The sequence below is a fragment of the Mercenaria mercenaria genome, chromosome 6, assembly GCF_021730395.1.
Source record: "Mercenaria mercenaria strain notata chromosome 6, MADL_Memer_1, whole genome shotgun sequence".
Lineage (NCBI taxonomy): Eukaryota > Metazoa > Mollusca > Bivalvia > Venerida > Veneridae > Mercenaria > Mercenaria mercenaria.
Genome location: NC_069366.1, coordinates 7,179,313 through 7,200,168, shown reverse-complemented (window position 1 = coordinate 7,200,168; position 20,856 = coordinate 7,179,313). Strand labels below are relative to the sequence as shown.

The following is a 20,856-nucleotide window of genomic DNA, read 5'->3' as shown; positions in this document are numbered from 1 at the left end:
TCACATGTTTATAATAAATGTAAGAAAAGAATGAAAGAAATTTAATGAAATTCTGCCAAATGGTAAGTTTGTTATGTACAAATATGTGGATTTTTAGACAATTAAAGGGCAATAACTCTGAAGTTACAACAAGAGCACCGCCTTGCGGGTGCTGACGCTCATCTGATTTTTTTTTGTATAATAGAAATATTGTCCTACCCATGATTTTCTAAGTCTAAAAAGGGCCATCATTCTTGCAAAAAGCAGGATAGAGTTATGTTTCTTGATGTACAGTGTCCACTTATGATGGTGAAAAACTGTTGCAAGTTTTAAAGCAATAGCTGATAGTTTATGAGAAAAGTTGACTTAAACATAATATTCAACCAAGAAAATGATTTTTCTAAGTCCAAAAGGGGCAATAATTATTGCAAAAAGCAGGATGGAGTTATGTTGCTTGCTGTACAGGGTCAGCTTATGATGGTGAACAAGTGTTGCAAGTTTCAAAGCAATAGCTTTGATAGTTTAAGAGAAAAAGTTTACCTAAACATAAAACTTAACCAAGAAATCTGATATTTTTTAAGTCCAAAAGGGGCCATAAATCTTGCAAAAAGCAGAATGGAGTTATGTTTCTTGCTGTATAGGGTCAGCCTATGATGGTGAACAAGTGTTGCAAGTTTTAAAGCAATAGCTTTGATAGTTTAGGATAAAAGCTGACCTAAACATAAAACTGAACCAAGAAAACTGATTTTCTAAGTCCAAAAGGGGCAATAATTCTTGCAATAAGCAAGATGGAGTTATGTTTCTTGATGTACAGGGTCTGCTTATGATGGTGAACAAGTATTCCAAGTTTCAAAGCAATAGCTTTGATAGTTTAGGAGAAAAGTTGACCTAAACATAAAACTTAACCAAGAAATCTGATATTTTCTAAGTACAAAAGGGGCCATAAATCTTGCAAAAAGCAAGATGGAGTTATGTTTCTTGCTATACAGGGTCAGCTTATGATGGTGAACAAGTCTTCCAAGTTTCAAAGCAATAGCTTTGATAGTTTAGGAGAAAAGCTGACCTAAACATAAAACTTAACCAGGCAACGCCGACGCAGACGCCGACGCCGACGCCGACAACCGCTCAAGTGATGACAATAACTCATCATTTTTTTTCAAAAAATCAGATGAGCTAAAAAGAAATCCGTACAAAATTGTCTGTGCACAACCACATTATAGTGCTCTAAATTCTGTTAAAGTTTCATAGTTCTAGGTCAAATATATCAAAAATTATGATGCAGAAATTGCCATATCAATAGATATAGTACCCTATATAGTTAACACTAGAAACTTCTAAGGGCCATAACTCTGGTGTTACTTGGGCAATCTGTCTGAAACTTGATGGGCCCCATAACATCATAGTGGTGAACATGTATATGAAGTTTGTTTGGAAAAAATCTAAAATAAGGAATGAATTTTTTTTTGGGGGGGGGGGGGGGGGGGGGGGGGGGTGATCAAGCTAAGGGGGTGACCAGGTGTGGGTACACAACTTCACATGTTTACAATAAATGTTCATGGAAAAGAATGAAAGAAATTTAATGAAATTCTACCAAATGGTAAGTTTGTTATGTACAAATATGTGGATTTTTATACAATTAAAGGGCAATAACTCTTAATTTACAAATAAATCCAAATGAAATTGTGTGTACACAACCACATTATGGTGATCTAAATTCTGTTTAAGTTTCATAGTTCTAGGTCAAATATATCAAAAGTTATGATGCAGAAATTGCCATATTTATAGTACCCTATATAGTTAACACTAGAAACTTTTAAGGGCCATAACTCTGGTGTTACTTGGGCAATCTGACTGAAACTTGACGGGCCGCAAGAACTCATTGTGGTGAACATGTATATGAAGTTTTAAATAAATATTCCCAACCATTTCCTAGATATGGCTCCGGACGGACGGACGAAAGGACGGACGGACGGAAAGACGGACAACGCCAAAACTATATCCCTCCGACTTTCGTCGGGGGATTACAAAAAACAAAGTGCCGTAACTCTGCAAAAAAATTTCTGAAAGAACCTAACATGCCCCATGCACAACTACTGTTGCTAATGATCACTTGTGTGAAGTTTCATTAAATTGTGTCAAGGGGATGAGGAGAGATGGTGCGCACAAGATTGTGTCTACGGACGGACAGACAGACAAACCTGAAACCAGTATACACCCCCTTACAACTTAGTTGTTCGGTAGGTACAATTATCTTTCTTGTAAATGAAGCTTTTAATATCTTATTTCTAACGTAAGTAATATTTTCGTGTTATTTGCATTTATTTAAACAAATTTTACAGCTTAAAATATTTACACCAGTACCCCTCGTCTGACATTTTTTATGGAAAAATCGTTCTGCATGCTGCTATTATTCTCACGGATACTGTTGAAATGCAAATAAAAAGCCGAAGCTGTGTTCCTTAAAGCAACGCTTTTGAATTTTACATTTAGATATATAGGTCACGGGCTTCGTTTCCACGGTAATATCAATTTAATTCAAGAAACCACAATTTTCTACTGAAATTTGAACCATTTTAGAGCTTAGTTTTAGTATATAAGTAACAAATTATCAAAAGAAACTGAAATATAGGTATTACAAATCAAACTGCCCAATTTCTATTTGAAAATGGCCATAATAAGTAACCTTTCACCCAGCTATATTCCCAGTAACATCAGTTACCATCATCCATTCTCTTACATTCCGCAAAACATTTCAATATAATTACATAAAAGAAGCAAAATATTGATCATTATTCAGAGCAAAAGACTAATAAAAAATATTTCAGCAAATAATGGCTGTTTAAAAATAGTTCAAATAAAGAAAATGCACTGAATTACGTACTTTCAAAATAAAAGCTATTAATTTTGCGCGGTAACTGACATGTAACGTCAATGACGTCATTTTAAGGCAACACTGTTTTGAAGTGTTTCTGCAGCAATTTATTCTTTATTTCTGGATTATTAAACCATGAAGCGTCAGATCGGAGATAGGTTCATGATTTATTCTCAGAAGAATGGATATACAAACACATTTAGTTTGTCGTAAACGTCGTCGTAAATTGTCCCGTTAGCTTCCGGTTGGGCATGCCCACATACAAATATTAAGGTAACCTACCTCCTTAACAGTCAATGTACAAACCTTCAACAAAAGAATCACCCATAGACCACAGGCAATCATTCTATGAAGATTAAAGGGTTCAAAGGCTGTAGGTCAAATAATGCTATTTCATGGGGACAAGAATTTGCCGAGTTTGAAATTTTAAAGATATAATAATTGGGTTTTTTGTTCATTCATTTGGATTAAATTTCATGGATTGAAACGGCCAAGAAATCCACAAAAATTAGTCTCCGTGAATATTAATGATTTAACAATATTAGCCTGTTGCTGATCTGAAATTAACACAAACTTAGACAAGAGCTCGTTGACCACAAAATGCCCCCCTTGATGCATTCAGTAATTGCACAAGGAACAGAAATTATTTGGTCACCGTACACAAAAGTTCTACTGTTCTGGGTGAATGTGACCTTGACCATTCACCTATTTACCTCAAAATCAATAGGGGTCATCTGCTGGTCAAAATTAACCTCCCTATTAAGTTTAGTGATCCTAGGCCCAAGCGTTCTCAACTTATTGTCCGAAAAAGGTTTAACTGTTCCAGGTCAGTGAGACCTTGACCGTTGGCCTACTGACCTCAAAATCAATAGGGGTCATCTGCTGGTCATGACCAACCTCCCTATTACCTTTCATGATCCTAGGCCCAAGAGTTCTTGAGTTATCATTTGGAAACCGTTTAACTGTTCCAGGTCACTGCGACCTTGACCTTTGACATCAATAGGGATCATCGGCTGATCATGATCAAGCTCCCTATCCAGTTTCGTGATCCTAGGCCCAAGCATTCTCAAGTTATCGTCTGGAAACGGTTTAACTGTGTCAGGTCACTGTGACCTTGACCTTCAACCTACTGACCTCAAAATCAATAGGGATCATCTGCTGGTCATGATCAACCTCACTATTAACTTTCATGATCCTAGGCCCAAGTGTTCTTGAGTTATTGGTCTACATACCAACTGACAGACATCCGCAAAACAATATACCGCTCCTTCTTCGATGGGGGTCATAATAAACTGAACATATGACAACTGGACAAATATAAAATCATCATTATACAAATCTTGAAATGAACCACACTGAAGATCAACTATTTTAAATCTTCACTTTACTCATTTAACTATTAAACCATTCATTTTCTTAATTCAGTATTATAACATTAATCTTTCTGAGAAAAAGGAAAACAAAAACCACCATATATACTTACTCTTTTTCACAGGAATTTGTGACTTTCCAGTGATCAGCATAGAGCCCTCTCTAAACTCTATGCCCATAGCAAACCCAACATTCTTTGTCATTTTATCAAGCAATTCTGGTCTTTTTGATTTCACATAACCTGCAGCAGAATCGTAAACAGCGCTCAATTTTGTTCCTGAAAAAAAGGTGAAAACTGCCATTATTTTTTGTAAAGAAATAAACCAAACAATGTTGAATCTACCAGTAGGTATTTTGTTCTTTATATTCTATCGTGTTTACTGCACGACTGTCACTATATTTAACAGTATTTCAACAACAGCATCACAATATTCATTCAATACACTTTTTATGACAAGATCCAACTCTTGGTTATAACTGGTGTTGCATAACTTTAGGTATCGCTATTATTTACTGATTCTGATCTTGTCTTGGTTAAGCCATTTGCAAAGTTTTCATGCAAGAGGAAGAAATTATGCCACACCTTATTCATCTGTACTAAGTGTTATGTATTTTGTTGTATTTTTGAGCATCATACATTCTTTTGCATGTGAAAGTCAACAAATATTTGTTGTATTGTCCACTATGTAGTCATTACAACAAAATACTATTCTCAGTCCTTTGTTTTAAATAGCTTCACATTACAAATGTACCAGTATAATTATCTAAAATTAAAGATGCATGCACCAGGTATCTAAAGATAATGAGATTTTCTGGTATATTATTTTACGAGTATACATATAGTACAGAACCAGAACTCTACTTAAGATTTCTAAATGTAAATAACCTGAACAGTTGTCACATCTCGGCTACAAAAGACAAATAGGCCATTAAAATCTAAAACTAGGAGACTAATTCACATACCAGGTTGCAGTTTCTTCAAGATTTCATCTTCAACTTCCAGGAGAAACTCATAATCTTTCTGCATCTTGTCTGTAGGATCAACCATCAATGTTCTTACAATATTAGAGCAGTATGACTTGTACCGTAAACCCATACAGCAGATAATTGTTCCAAAATGTAGACTCTCGTCAGAACTGCAAGCAGTAAAACATGAAATGAGTTCTTTCCCACCAAAACTATAATTGCTATCTAAGTTGTTGTTTTTTCTCCACTTCTTAAAATTACATTTTGAAATATACCAGTAATGCAAAAACTTTATAACTTCTCCACCATGTGAATAGACACTTCAAAGCGTGAAAGATAGTAAACTGTAACTTACATCAGGGGTTGAATTACTGACACTGGTCTTGTTTGTTTGTTTTGTTGGGTTTAACATTGCACCAACACAACGATAGGTCATACAGGGACTTTCCAGTTTTGATGGTGGTAAAAGAGCCCAGGCCTGGGTGGAACCACCAACCTTCTGTAAGCCAGCTGGATGGTTTCCTCACATGAAGCCTGAGTGAGGCTCGAACCCACATTGGTGAGGGGTAAGTAATTCAAAGACGGCAACCTAAACCACTCAGTCACAGAGGCCTTGACACTGGTGTTGAAAATATTTCCCAATTTATATGCCATTTACAAGTTCTCTATTTCACTGAAGCACCCAGTTTTGTCAGCAAGACAGCATCGTTTTCACCTGGCTGTGTAACTACAGACTCAGACTTAGACACCTGAATCTAAGTATAACTGTTACCTGTAGGCATATTTTTAGCCTTATATACATGCATCACAGTACAAAAATACATTACATGTATTAAATATTCATCCTTGATTAGTCAAAAGGTAGGGAGCTTATATCAACTGTTTAAAAGAGCAAATATGCAAAGGCCATACATAACTGCATTTTGCAAGACGTCTTGTTTTGGCTGAGGTCCAGACAGAAAACCCTGCCTTTTCTCACCTGACTGTAGAAAACTTGAGGCTGTATTTCCCTCCACTCTGTATGATAGCTGGATAACACATGTCTAATTGTGAAGCATCAATGCCAGCTGGTAAATATTTCTTGTTCTTTAATGCTTGTTCCACACCATCAGCAAGCTTAGAGTGCTTCACTTTCTAAAAATAGAAATATCAATAAAGTTATTGCTTTGTTAACTACAGTATCAACTCTGACAAAACCTTCCAGCTCTAAGTAACACCCTACAACACCATGATAACAGATTATTGGAAGAAATATTTGGATATTAGCCGTCAGTTTTATTACAGCAACTTCTTTTCATTTTCTTATTCAGATAACACCAATTAACTTTTGTATCAAGGTTGATGCTTTTCCCACAAATAGCATGATTTTATGAAATTAAGTCACCATACATGCACTATTTGTAGTGCTCAACATATATGGAATATTCAATCAACCTCAACATGACATTTAATCAACATGCATAGTTCAATGACATGCAGTCAACAAAATTATTAAAAGGAACTTGGCATATAATGCCAATCTTGTACAATTTAAGAACTTTATGCCATGGGAAGACTACTCATACAATGTATAACCAACTTGATATTCTCCTCTGCCCTTGGATCTCACATGTAAAATTTACCTTATCAGCATCAATGACTTCCATGATTTGTTCTTTAAGATATTTAGAGAAGACATCACAAGTGGCCACACAAGCTTTCTGGATCGTTTTTAGTTCAGATTCTTCCTTTGGTGACATCACAACAGCCACATTTCCACTCACATCAACCTGAAATCCATTTTTTTTTTTTTTTTTTTTTAAATAAACACAGGTGTCAATCATAAATACTCCCTTCTTCTGAATACATCAAATATTTTCCCCGTGCCTAGTAGACAAGCTCATTCCAAAAACTCACTTTTTCTAACTTTCATGAGGTGTTTTGTTCATTTCAATTATTCACTCTAATATAAAACAAGAGCTGTCCGTAAGACAGCCAATGCTTCTCTGAATAGTCAAGCTAATTATTAGTCTACGGAAACTGACTCTACTAATCTTGAGTACGACTTTACAAAGTGAAAACAATTCTCTCTTCATTTATTGTAATATGCACAACTTTGAGGCATATATTAAATATTTTAAGTACTCTTTTCTTGGATTATATGTCACATCCACACTTAAGATGGTGTAGGCCGACCCCTAGTGCTCTGCCGGGGTCGTCAGTGTATGTACAGATGGACATGAGGGTAGAACCAACAACCTTTCATAAACTAGATAGCTGACTTTCTCACATCATAGAATTCTATACCCATGTGAGATTCCAAACAAGCTTTGAGAGGTAAGTGATTCAAAGTCGGCATCCTTAAAAACTTGGGCCAACCATGGGGACCCCTTATATAAAACATTATAACAATAAAATGTTAATTTTACCTTTTCAAAGTTGGCTCCTTTCAAAGCAGACCTCCAGGCATCCATGAAATCACCTGGAAATTTATCTTTAGAAAAGTCACCAATAGTTTTCCCCTGAAATCAATGTATGAAAGTAGTTTTGGTTATAATTCCACTTTTCAACAGTATCATTTTAATACATGTACATCAATGCAGCCGGTTTCCTCTATCAGTGAAACCGGATTGAATCTGCAACAGTACTGAAATGTTCTTCACAAGAAATTCTCCACTTCCCAAAATTAATCAGCGAGATAGAGTACAAACAATTTCAGACAATCAGACATATCACTGTCTGTCAAGATTCAGACAGCCCAGGAATCAACTCATCAATTCAGAACTCCTAACATCATTCAAGAAATCTTGTGTAATGTTTGTTTTCAAGGTTAAATTGCTTAAATTGTGACTAAATGAATGTATCTATTATCCTGATATATAACTTCTACCATCTGCTGCCCTACCTTTTTACTCTTCTTTATAGCTTCGATCAGTTTGTTGAAATTTGCCTTGTCCTTGTCTGCCTGTGTAAAAGATACAAAAGATCAAGTGTATTTATATGATATTTGCATTTTAATGAATTTCAGAAATCAACAGATATGTATTCAAACTGACTAAAACTTTTTTCTACATAAGCTGTTTGATTAAAGAAAATTTACACAAAGACACTGACAGACATAATCAGGGTGGCCACCAAAAATCTGAAGTAAATTTCCCTGATAATTCCCTGAATTTTCCCTGACAGGTTAGTCAGTTTCCCTGATACTTTGTTCGGCGTAACAACAATTGTGAATATAAATGTAGTAATATTATGGCCTCCATCCTCCTCTTCTAGCCATACCTTCTCCACCAATAAACTTGTTTATTTTACATCTATTTTATATACATATGAAATTATATTTATTTATTATATTTTGAAAATATATTCATTATTTATTTTATTTTCAGAATCCTGTTTGAATAATCAATTATATAGGTAATTTAATATCTCACTGAGCAACTTCAGTATGAGTAGTAAGCATGGTAAGTAACAACTCAAAACAACTCAAAAAAGAAAACTTCAATACTTCAGCAGCAATGACTTACATTTCACATACATGTACATACCATTATTTTTTTGTAACTTGTTGTGATACTAATTCCAGTGTCTTTTATTGCTATAACATTGATTATTCAAATCAACATGTGATTACAGCTTTAAAGGTGGTCAATCACATTTAAAACAACATTTAAAGACTTTTTTTACTTTTTGTATATTCTGGTAGAGAATTATTTAAGGAACAAAAAGACCGATTACATAGAGTAAGATTCCTATTTGAAATATATATTTTATTATTTTTATTAAATTTTGTAATTACTCCCCTTTAATATGAAAGTATATAAAAAGCTGGGTATTTCTTTTTATTTCGATACAATGTCTAGTTTTACATTTGCATTTGATAGACATATCAACTATTGAGCAATCTGAACCAAAATGCAAGTTTAAAAGCTGTGTGTAGCTTCTGAATTCATTTATTTCCAATCTATCTTGGTTGCGCAACCAAGATAGGCGAAGGGAGGTAATAATAATTTTTCAAACTTGCATTTCTAATGAATTCCATCTAAATACATAATTTTTAATGCAAATATTCTACAAATATATTACAATATGTCTACAGGGTTCGAATTTAAGCTAGCATACTCGCGAAATGCGAGTGAAAATTTCAAACTGCAAGGTGAGATTTCAGACACCAGCATTTTTTTGCGAGTGAAAATTTTTGGCCGAATAATGTGCATTTCTAACGGTCGTCTCGATCTTACACTGTTCTTTCTTTCGGAGCACTCTTTCATCTTTCGTCGTAAAAGGACATTTACACTCGATACATGTCCCGTGCGCATGTCTTTTCAACTGCTGACAAGTACCTGCGCCAATTTGGATGACATTTACCGCATCCGGTGGCTATTTTGGTAATCTATTAATAAGTTACTATTTATATAGCGCAAATACGATTGGCTGGACTTGTCACGTGGATGTCTGTGTTAATGTTCTAATAAAGCAACATGTCGCGGAAAATGCAAGTTGTTTTTCATTTAGCAAGTTAAAAAAATACCACTTGCTAAAAAATGCAAGTAGAAAATCAGGCTAAATTCGAACCCTGGTCTAATATTTATACATTTCCTTAGGCAAAGTATGTTTATCAAATTTATACTTATGATAAAATAACTCTATCTTGGTTGGGCAACCAGGATAGGAAAATGAAATTTTAAAAATACCTCCAGTGAAAATCTAATTTGTATTAAGTGTTAAGTGAACATAAATGAGTGTAAATGATCAGATGCTAAAGTTTCCAACAAATCCGTTACATGGCCAAAATCTGATTATCCACCTTTAATCAGTTATCATGTTTTAATGTAAATGAACTGAGCCTGATTTAACATTCTCCTTTACAATGCCACAAAGACACTACAATTTTCATAATCATACTGCATATTAAAGCAGAAGGTTAAAAATAAGCCTTTAAGCATTACAAATATATAACTTTCTAAACATTATCAATGTTCTACATCACAAACATTCTAGCCATTCAGGTTTCTAACAAGCTATACTCACAAAACTACCGTAACTGCAGTTTTCACTTTGAATTTTAAACACTATTAATGTTAGTACAATTATGTAAATCAAAACAGGATGTTACATAATAATATAAACAATCCAGCACTTTAGTTTCTAATAGGAGGCAGTGGAAAATAACTTTTCCTGCAGTTTTAACTTTTTAACTTAAAAAGAAAAATATTAAATCTAGACAAAATTAATTAATGGTCTTCAAGATTTGACATAAAAGTTTCTTCGAAAATGAATTAGTCCATTAAATTAGCATACAAATGTCAACACCTCCTTGCATTCATAACAACAATTTCATCTCACTGGTAAACTGAGTTTAAAACTCAAGTCATGACATGGGACACCAGCATAATGACTTTGTGGCCAGTATGGATTAAAAAAGCCTGTACTCTCTGATCAGGAACCATCCTGTTCATTTTAACTTTAAAGACCTACAGGGCTCTCCCTAAAGTTTGAAGTATGGCTGGGTACAGTTAATGAGCACAAACAAAACAACATGGATCCTGATCAGATACGAATGTACAGGCTAGTCTTGATTCCATTACTGGTTTCAAAGCCAAAGAGTTTTCTCATAAGTTGCTAATTATTAGGTTTTATAATACATTTCATAATTATGCTATTCAAGACTAATGTAAATGTTTGTTAATAACTAGCAATGTCTAACAAGCAACTACTACCAATACACAGGTACTTCTAATGCATGATTCAAATGTTGGTATACATTTTGTTAATGTCAGTAATATATTGACACTCAATTCATTTTAGTTTTTAGTTGTGTAACAACTTCTGCTTGCTTTCAAAGTACAATGTATTAGTATTTGAGCTCTGGGGCAATGGTTGCTCAATTCCATTTTAGCTTCTCTCCATTTTAGAAATCAAAACATATCTCTTATAGTTGATGAATAACAGTTTTCGAATCATCAAACAGTGAGTGCATTTGCTAAGTATAGTATTCTGTATTATATAAAATAAATGTAACTATTATGAAGAAGAGAAACCACCAGTAGCCAAGACATAATTATACAGTCTTTTAAATTTTTTCTTTCAATTTTTTCAAAATTCCCTGATAATTCCCTGAATTTTTTCAAAATTTTCAAATTCCCTGAAATTTCCATGCAGGGAATTTTTTTTAGACCTTTTCCCTGTTTTCCCTGTTTTCCAGAGTCGGTGGCCACCCTGATAATAATGTCAAAAGTTTTTTCAACATTACTGTATGAAATGGCTTAAATACACTTTTTCAACAGTACTTACATTATAAAGTAAGGTGGTAACTGACAACTTTCCTAAGTATCAAATCTGCGACCTCTCTACTCAATCTTGTGCTCTTCCTACTGAGCTAACAGTTAAATTCAATTTGGAAGATGGCTTGGAGAAAAGTGATTGGAAAGATACAGTGTTGAAACATCTGGTGGTAATAGGTAATCAAAACTACATAAGCAATGATGATAATATCACTAACTTTATCAAAGACAAAGAAATGAAAGAATTTGATAAAAAGTGCTTAAAACTACATGAAACACTGCTGGCAATGTTACTAACCTTGTCTCTGACCAGCAATCTAACAGAAGGTAAGCCATTCTCATTCTCCTTGCCTGCCTCTACCTGTTTTAGGAAATCAATCTTCTTCTTACTAGCAAGTATGTAGATGTACTTCTCACACAACACCATGACCGTGTCAGCTAGTTCGTAACCAAACAACCATGTCTGTAAAATGAGTTAAATAATGATACAAATCAGGTAAAATCAGAGCAGCTATATCCTTCAGCCAGTGTAGCGAGTCCGTATTTTCCTTACTTAAAAACGTGTCAACTTGTGTAACTATTTCATTTTCACACTACAAACAAAATTGAATCAAAATTCTTTCGAGATCTATTACATGAAGCATAACTCACTGACTGATTGTAAGATGCATTATGCTTGACAAGGCCTAACAATAGTTTGTTTAAGGTAACGTCTTCAAAATTTATATGTAGGCATTCTTTTGGATAGGGTATAAGGAATGTCAAAGTTACATAGGTCAGAAACTATAAACCTAGAATTTTTAAATAGAAAACATGACCGTATTAACAGATTGTGTCAATTTGCATTTATTCCCCTTTAAAAATTATTGCTTCAAAAATGGAGAAAAAATGTCTAGGGAAGGGGGCTATAGATCAACAGGGTTGGGTTACCATAAAGAAACAATTGTAAGGCCTGAAGTTCAACTGTTGGTTAGTATTTTTTATACCTCACAGCTAAGGCAATAAATCTGATCACTGGATGTTTAGATTCTTCTCATTTTCAGTAGTTGTTTTTCAACAGTAACCAAAAAATTTCCCCGTTATTTAAGGCTCAAATTAGGATGTGCGCATTATATACAGATGCATTATACATGGGTATTTCAGGAATATCTCAAGGAACAAAAACTGCATCGATTAATATAAATCCAAATACCTGTATAGAGGTAGTTTTCGAGTACACAACTTCTTCATCTTGTCCCATGGCAACAACCAGGGCATCCATTTTCCCATAGCCATCATTTTCAGGTGCTTTCTGTAATTACATGATCGATTATGCAGAATGAACGTTAATGGATACATTGCATATGATGATAATATGACACTGAACACTTCAATATTGTGGCGGCAGAGGAAGCACAGCCAATGGCAGTAGTACAGAAGTGTACAATGTTATGCCGAATTCAGGTTTAATCTGTTTATAATTCAGTGATTTTCATTGGCTTGTTATAGTCGGGTCATGCTTTCAAAATAAAATTGGTGATGTAATGTGTTTAAGAACAGAATAATTAGGGAAACTAGTATGTACATGATTGTATATTGCACAACTTGATGAATTATCAATATCTTTAAAGACTGATCTGTTCTAAATTCTGGGTCAACATTACAAAAACCAAGTTTGAGACCAGTCCACTGACTGGCTGTCTTGTGTCTGAACATGCTTAAAACTTTTTTCTTTTTGTTTTCGTTTGTTTTAACGTCATATGGACACAATGATGGGTCATATGGCGGCTTTTCAGATTTTGATGGTGGAGGAAGACCCCTAAAGCCCCTCAGAGGCATATCCGGGGGAATTAGTTTGAATTACTACCTCGTACCAGAAGGCATGTTTACTTTACATATCAAGCGACAAAACAATACAAAACCTTCACTTTGTGGGTGGTTATTATCCGGAATTCTGAGTTTTGCAAGTTCATTTCGGATAAAAACTGAAGTTAGTTGAAAGCACCTGCTTGCACTTTGCGACTTACGTATTCGACGATTCCCGCCAATCACGCTTAAAATCTATACCGAACATTGAATTTAGACAAATCATCACCAATCGCGTGAAATAGATATTGTTTTGCATTTTAATGTTTTAACCATATTCAACGCTATTTAATACATTTTCAGTAAGTTATTGGTAGGTCCTATCCAATTTGCGTTCATTAAATATTATTGATTGTTAAACTTTGGGGACCTGACATAGATTGGCCCTGCTCGGTGACACTCAAGTTGACCTTTGTACCCAACTAGTGCTTCATAATCAAACCCAAAGTGCTATCGATTATCAAATTAAATCGAAAGGATACAATCGATTGATTATGAATCGAAACACTCATATATATTATATATGGTAATGTTAATTGGTTTCATCACCGTCTACACTCCAGAACAGTAATACTCCAGAACAGTAATGACAATATATTGTTCTTTAATTTATGTCAGTTGAAATGTATACAAAATGTACATGTAATGACATGAATAACATTCAAAACAACAAGAATCAATATTTGTCTGTAAAATTGTATTGTCACACGTTTGAACTAACAATTTTCTTCAACCTTGGTATATTGATGTTATTATCTCAGAATAATAATTATCAAAGGCCTGAATGGCCTGAGTCGGCTAATGATTGATGTACTGACAGTATAGTCTACCAGTTTCAGTTTGTTTTTAGTTTTTTTCTTAAAATTTCATAACACAGCTCGATATTTACCCAAAATATTATATCCGGATACGATTACACTTTTCTCCAGTTTGAACGATATATTTTACAAATTGTGATGATACGAAGACATTTAGCAGCAATTGGCAGTATCTGACATTGAAGTTTACGGTTAAATTACCTCTTATTTAAATCTTTTCATAAAAAAGCTGTTTCGTTTCGCCAAACATAGACGATCTACTTTCGATTTCAAAAACTACAAGAAAATACAATTTAATGTTTCGCCGATTTGTTTATTTCTCGAAAAAATAAGAATTTAAAATCATTTTTAATATCAGTAGTAACTAAACAAACCAGTAACAGCTTCTTCTTCCGATAATTTATCCGTTTACTGACTGCAAAATTCAACCCACGCAAAGTTTATAGAAATCATACGATGCGTGTTTACGTTCAATGTGGGAGAATTAAGGCTGATCGGCTATGTTACCTAACGCATCCAGCGATTCAGATTTTGTTTTTAAAAAGCATTGTGTGCGTTTCTGTAATTTTATATACGTTTTTATACGCTTAGAAATTATTAGACATGCGTATTTGCATTATTTCTATACGTAATTTACGCTAATACGCATCTTATCTGCAGCCCTGCTGGAACTATTTTTTGTCTTTCGCTGGATGTTACCCAAGCTTTGTAAGCCTGCGCAATTCTTAAAATGCACATTTATGCTTAATGAGTTACATTCGAGAATTGCACAATTACAAGTCATAAATATGACAGATTACATCGTATATTGGTCATAGCAAAAGGAATTGACACAACTTAACTTCATTCATGCAGTGAACTGTTTGAAATTTGAGAAATCTAATGGAACTACATCCCTTCACATGTTATTCGGTCCATTTAGAGAATCGTTGGATAGCAAGGACTCGTCAAAAGGCTTTCAGCCTTTAGCCGACTCAAAAATGGAAATATGAAATAAAATACATTGGTCACCATTCTTGTTTTAGAGCTTTTTCCACTTGAAAATAGCCAAAAATCAACAAAATATCTAAAAACAAGAGATCACAGAGTGATCTTGGCGCCCACCAATGTGTCATTTTTGTGTGTTCCAAATTTCAAGACTTACTGACTAGCTCAAGGTCAAATTTCATTTCCGCACACAACACTGTGCATGTGGTCTAAATTCGAAAGCTGTAACTTGAGAAATGTGAAAGTAGGTCACTAGATCAATTTCAAGGACAAAGTTCTTTGTACACAAAACTATGCATGTGCATCAATTTTGAAGACTGTAGTTTGAGAAATTTGAAAGTAGGTCACTAGGTCAATCTTAAGGTCAAAGTTTATTTCGGTACACAAAACTATGCAAGTGGTCCAAATTTGAAGGCTGTAGCTTGAGAAATGAGAAAGTAGGTCACTAGGTCAAAATCAAGGTCAAATTTCACTTCACAACACAAATCTATGCATGTGGTCCAAATTTGAAGCCTGTTCCTTCAAAAATGTGAACGTAGGTCACTAGGTCAATATCAAGGTCAAAGTTTGTTTCGGTACACAATCCTATTCATGTGGTCTAAATTTGAAGCCTATAGCTACAGAAATCTGAAAGTAGGTCACTAGGTCAATCTTAAGGTCAAAGTTCTTTTTTTTTTTTTTTTTTTTTTTTTGGTTTAACGCCGTTTTTCAACAGTATTTCAGTCATGTAACGGCGGGCAGTTAACCTAACCAGTGTTCCTGGATTCTGTACCAGTACAAACCTGTTCTCCGCAAGTAACTGCCAACTTCCCCACATGAATTATCAGAGGTGGAGGACGAATGATTTCAGACACAATGTCTTTCATCAAATCGTCACGGAGAACATATGCCCCGCCCGAGGATCGAACTCGCGGCCCCGCGATCCTTAGACCAACGTTCTCCCTACTGAGCTAAGCGGGCGGGTAAAGGTCAAAGTTCATTTCGGTACACAAAACTATGCAAGTGGTCCAAATTTGAAGGTTGTAGCTTGAGAAATGTGAAAGTAGGTCACTAGGTCAAAATCAAGGTCAAATTTTATTTCGGAATACAAAACTATGCATGTGGTCCAAATTTGAAGCCTGTACCTTCAAAAATGTGAAAGTAGGTCACTAGGTCAATGTAAAGGTCAAAGTTTGTTTCGGTACACAAAACCATGCATGTGGTCCAAATTTGAAGGCTGTAGCTTGAGAAATGTGAAAATAGGTCACTAGGTCAAAATCAAGGTCAAATTTTATTTCAGAATAAAGAACTATGCATGTGGTCCAAATTTGAAGCCTGTACCTTCAAAAATGTGAAAGTAGGTCACTAGGTCGATGTAAAGGTCAAAGTTTGTTTCGGAAATTTGAAGGCTGTAGCTTGAGAAATGTGAAAGTAGGTCACTGGGTCAAAATCAAGGTCAAATTTCATTTTGGAACACCAAATTATGCATGTGGTCCAAATTAGAAGCATGTACCTTCAAAAATGTGAAAGTAGGTCACTAGGTCAATGTCAAGGTCAAAGTTTATTTCAGTGCACAAAACTATGCATGTGGTCCAAATTTGAAGGTTGTAGCTACAGAAATGTGAAAGTGGGTCACTAGGTCAAAATCAAGGTCAACTCGTGTCAAGGTTCATCTTGCCACTCAAAACCATACATGTAGTCCAAATCTGAATGTTGTAGGTTATTGACAAGAAGTTTTTCCCTATATAAGTCTATATGAACCATGTGACCCCCAGGGCGGGGCCATATTTGACCCTAGGGGGATAATTTTAACAAACTTGGTAGAGAACCACTAGACGATGCTACATTACAAATATCAAAGCCCTAAGCTTTGTGGTTTGGACAAGAAGATTTTCAAAGTTTTTCCCTATATAAGTCTATGTAAACCATGTGACCCCCTGGGCGGGGCCATATTTGACCCTAGGGGGATAATTTGAACAATCTTAGTTGAAGACCACTAGATGATGTCACATACAAAATATCAAAGCCCTAGGCCCTGTGGTTTTGGACAAGAGGTTTTTCAAAGTTTTTCCCTATATAAGTCTATATAAAACATGTGACCCCCGGGGCGGGGCCATATTACACCCCAGGGAAATAATTTGAATCATATTGGTAGAAGACCACTCGATGATGCTTCATACCAAATATCAAAGCCCTAGGCTCTGTGGTTTGGGGCAAGAAGATTTTCAAAGTTTTTCCCTATATAAATCTATGTAAATTATAGAAATAAACAAAGGGCCATAACTTACTAAAAATTTGTTGAACCAGTCTGATTTTCAGGGGGACACAACTAGGGTACCAATACATCATTCTGACAAAGTTTGGTCAAAATCCCCCTGGTAGTTTCTGAGGAGATGCGATAACGAGAAATTGTTAACGGAAGGACGGACGGACCACGGACGCAGAGTGATTTGAATAGCCCACCATCTGATGATGGTGGGCTAAAAAAACCATCTTGAAGAGGAGATTTTTCCAAAACAAAAACAGTGATTTCATACTTCTATTTTCTATTCCTCCCAAGTGTTTGTACACACACACACAAAACAAAAATATTTACAGTAAAAGAAACAAGAGATCACAGAGTGATCTTGGCGCCCACCAATGTGCCATTTTTGAGTGTTCCAAATTTCAAGACTTACTGACTAGCTCAAGGTCAAATTTCATTTCCGTACACAACACTGTGCATGTGGTCCAAATTCGAAAGCTGTAGCTTGAGAAATGTGAAAGTAGGTCACTAGATCAATCTTAAGGTCAAAGTTTAATTCGGTACACAAAACTATGCAAGTGGTCCAAATTTGAAGGCTGTAGCTTGAGAAATGTGGAAGTAGGTCACTAAGACAAATTCAAGGTCAAATTTCACTTCAGAAACAAATCTATGAATGTAGTCCAAAATTGAAGCCTGTACCTTCAAAAATGTGAAAGTAGGTCACTAGGTCAATGTAAAGGTCAAAGTTTGTTTTGGTACACAATCCTATTCATGTGGTCTAAATTTGAAGCCTGTAGCTACAGAAATGTGAAAGTAGGTCACTAGGTCAATCTTAAGGTCAAAGTTCATTTCGGTACACAAAACTACGCAAGTGGTCCAAATTTGAAGGCTGTAGCTAGAAATGTGAAAGTAGGTCACTAGGTCAAGGTAAAGGTCAAAGTTTGTTTCGATACACAAAACCATGCATGTGGTCTAAATTTGAAGCCTGTAGCTACAGAAATGTGAAAGTAGGTCACTAGGTCAATCTTAAGGTCAAAGTTCATTTCGGTACACAAAACTATGCAAGTGGTCCAAATTTGAAGGCTGTAGCTTGAGAAATGTGAAAGTAGGTCACTAGGTCAAAATCAAGGTCAAATTTTATTTTGGAATACAGAACTATGCATGTGGTCCAAATTTGAAGCCTGTACCTTCAAAAATGTGAAAGTAGGTCACTAGGTCAATGTAAAGGTTAAAGTTTGTTTCGGTACATAAAACCATGCATGTGGTCCAAATTTGAAGCCTGTAGCTTGAGAAATGTGAAAGTAGGTCACTGGGTCAAAATCAATGTCAAATTTCATTTCGGAACACGAAATTATGCATGTGGTCCAAATTTGAAGCCTGTACCTTCAAAAATGTGAAAGTAGGTCACTAGGTCAATGTCAAGGTCAAAGTTTATATCAGTGCACAAAACTATGCATGTGGTCTAAATTTGAAGGTTGTAGCTACAGAAATGTGAAAGTAGGTCACAAGGTCAAAATCAAGGTCAACTCATGTCAAGGTTCATCTTGCCACTCAAAACCATACATGTGGTCCAAATTTGAATGTTGTAGGTTATTGACAAGAAGTTTTTAAAAGCTTTTCCCTATATAAGTCTATATGAACCATGTGACCCCAGGGTGGGGCCATATTTGACCCTAGGGGGATAATTTTAACAAACTGGGTAGAGAACCACCAGGCGATGCTACATTACAATATCAAAGCCCTAGGCTTTGTGGTTTGGACAAGAAGATTTTCAAAGTTTTTCCCTATATAAGTCTATGTAAACCATGTGACCCCCTGGGCGGGGCCATATTTGACCCTAGGGGGATAATTTGAACAATCCTAGTAGAAGACCACTAGATGATGTCACATACAAAATATCAAAGCCCTAGGCCCTGTGGTTTTGGACAAGAGGTTTTTCAAAGTTTTTCCCTATATAAGTCTGTATAAACCATGTGACACCCGGGCGGGGCCATATTAGACCCCAGGGAAATAATTTCAATCATCTTGGTAGAGGACCACTAGATGATGCTTCATACCAAATATCAAAGCCCTAGGCTCTATGGTTTTGGCCAAGAAGGTTTTCAAAGTTTTTCCTTATATAAATCTATGTAAATTATAGAAATAAACAAAGGGCCATAACTTACTAAAAATTTGTTGAACCATTCTGATTTTCAGGGGGACACAACTAGGGTACCAATACATCATTCTGACAAAGTTTGGTCAAAATCCCCCTGGTAGTTTCTGAGGAGATGCGATAACGAGAAACTGTTAACGGACGGACGGACGGACGGAAGGACGCCGGACCACGGACGCAGAGTGATTTGAATAGCCCACCATCTGATGATGGTGGGCTAACAAACAAAAGAAATAAAAAGGGCCACACACTAGCTGTTGGCACATATATCTCCATGAATTATATTTCTGCTTGTAAAAGCCAACGAGTCCACTGTATTTTTTTTTTTAAATCTCACCACAAGTGACCTACAGAGATATCAAAAGAATAGTAAACATCAGCAGTACATTCATATCAAAGATCAAAGTGGTACTCTGTAAGTGTTTGAAGTTTGCGAATTTTGATTGACAGGTAGAAGTGGTTACATCTGGGTATGATGTAAGTAATAGTTATAGTATGTGTGAGAGTGTGTTACCAGGATATATCAGAGCTAGGGGTACATCGAGGGTATTTTTCTCTGCACATATCGTCGAGGCCGGTAGGCCGAGACAGATATGTGAAGAGAAAAATACCCTCGATGTACCCCTAGCTCTGATATATCCTGGTAACACACGAGCACTACATACTATAACTGTTTTATCGCATAGTTTATCATTAAAATTTATATATTATTTTCATTTAAATTTGTTTATTATTATTTTTACTATTTTGATTCCCTTTCTGCGCCTCGCTGACTGAAACACTAAAACTTCTGTTTTAGAAAATGTGTTCCCCAGATAAAAGTACCCAGCAAATTTCTGCATTGGTTTTAAATCTTTGCATTTCATTGGCCAGACATATTGTAAAACTTGTTGTTTTGTTTGTAAAAAAATCAAAGAAATAGAAACATTTGAGAAATCTCAGAATTTCATATATTTCATGTATTTCTGAATTTGGCAATAACTATCAAGTTTTTGAAATATTCTAGTTTATTTATTCTTTTACTTTATAAATGTAGGTGTTTGTGACAATTCTTTCTCTGTGAATTGTAAATTGGAGCTAAAATCATCTTTTCTTTGAAAGGAAAAAATTATACTCCCTTGATAGGACCTCAATAGAGAAAAAGTGTTCCGATATATATCGGAACAGTTTTACTGTGCTGATATATATCGGAACACTTTTTTTTCTTATCAAACTCTATAGAGATTTCCGTGTTGATATATATCGCAACAGTTTTGTAAGATATCAGCACAGTTTTGTAGTAATAATGTGTGTTACTATGTATAACATGCTGCAAAGATCAAAGGAAAATTGCCGCACTATGCGATAACACTGTGTATTGCAAATATAACGAATCT

General features: G+C 35.2%; 1 protein-coding gene across 1 annotated transcript in view; it reads right to left on the bottom strand.

Annotated features, from left to right (window-relative positions):
- The window catches only part of LOC123549829 (FACT complex subunit SPT16-like), a 62,322-nt gene that overhangs the window by 22,820 nt on the left and 18,646 nt on the right, over window positions 1-20,856 (bottom strand). Inside the window, exons 2-9 of the mRNA XM_045338264.2 lie at window positions 12,644-12,742; window positions 11,750-11,914; window positions 8,073-8,132; window positions 7,597-7,689; window positions 6,811-6,957; window positions 6,168-6,322; window positions 5,186-5,358; window positions 4,335-4,499 (exon numbers count right to left, since the gene is read on the bottom strand). Of these exons, the coding sequence (XP_045194199.1) occupies window positions 4,335-4,499; window positions 5,186-5,358; window positions 6,168-6,322; window positions 6,811-6,957; window positions 7,597-7,689; window positions 8,073-8,132; window positions 11,750-11,914; window positions 12,644-12,742 (1,057 nt within the window). The remainder of the gene's footprint in view (window positions 1-4,334; window positions 4,500-5,185; window positions 5,359-6,167; window positions 6,323-6,810; window positions 6,958-7,596; window positions 7,690-8,072; window positions 8,133-11,749; window positions 11,915-12,643; window positions 12,743-20,856) is intronic.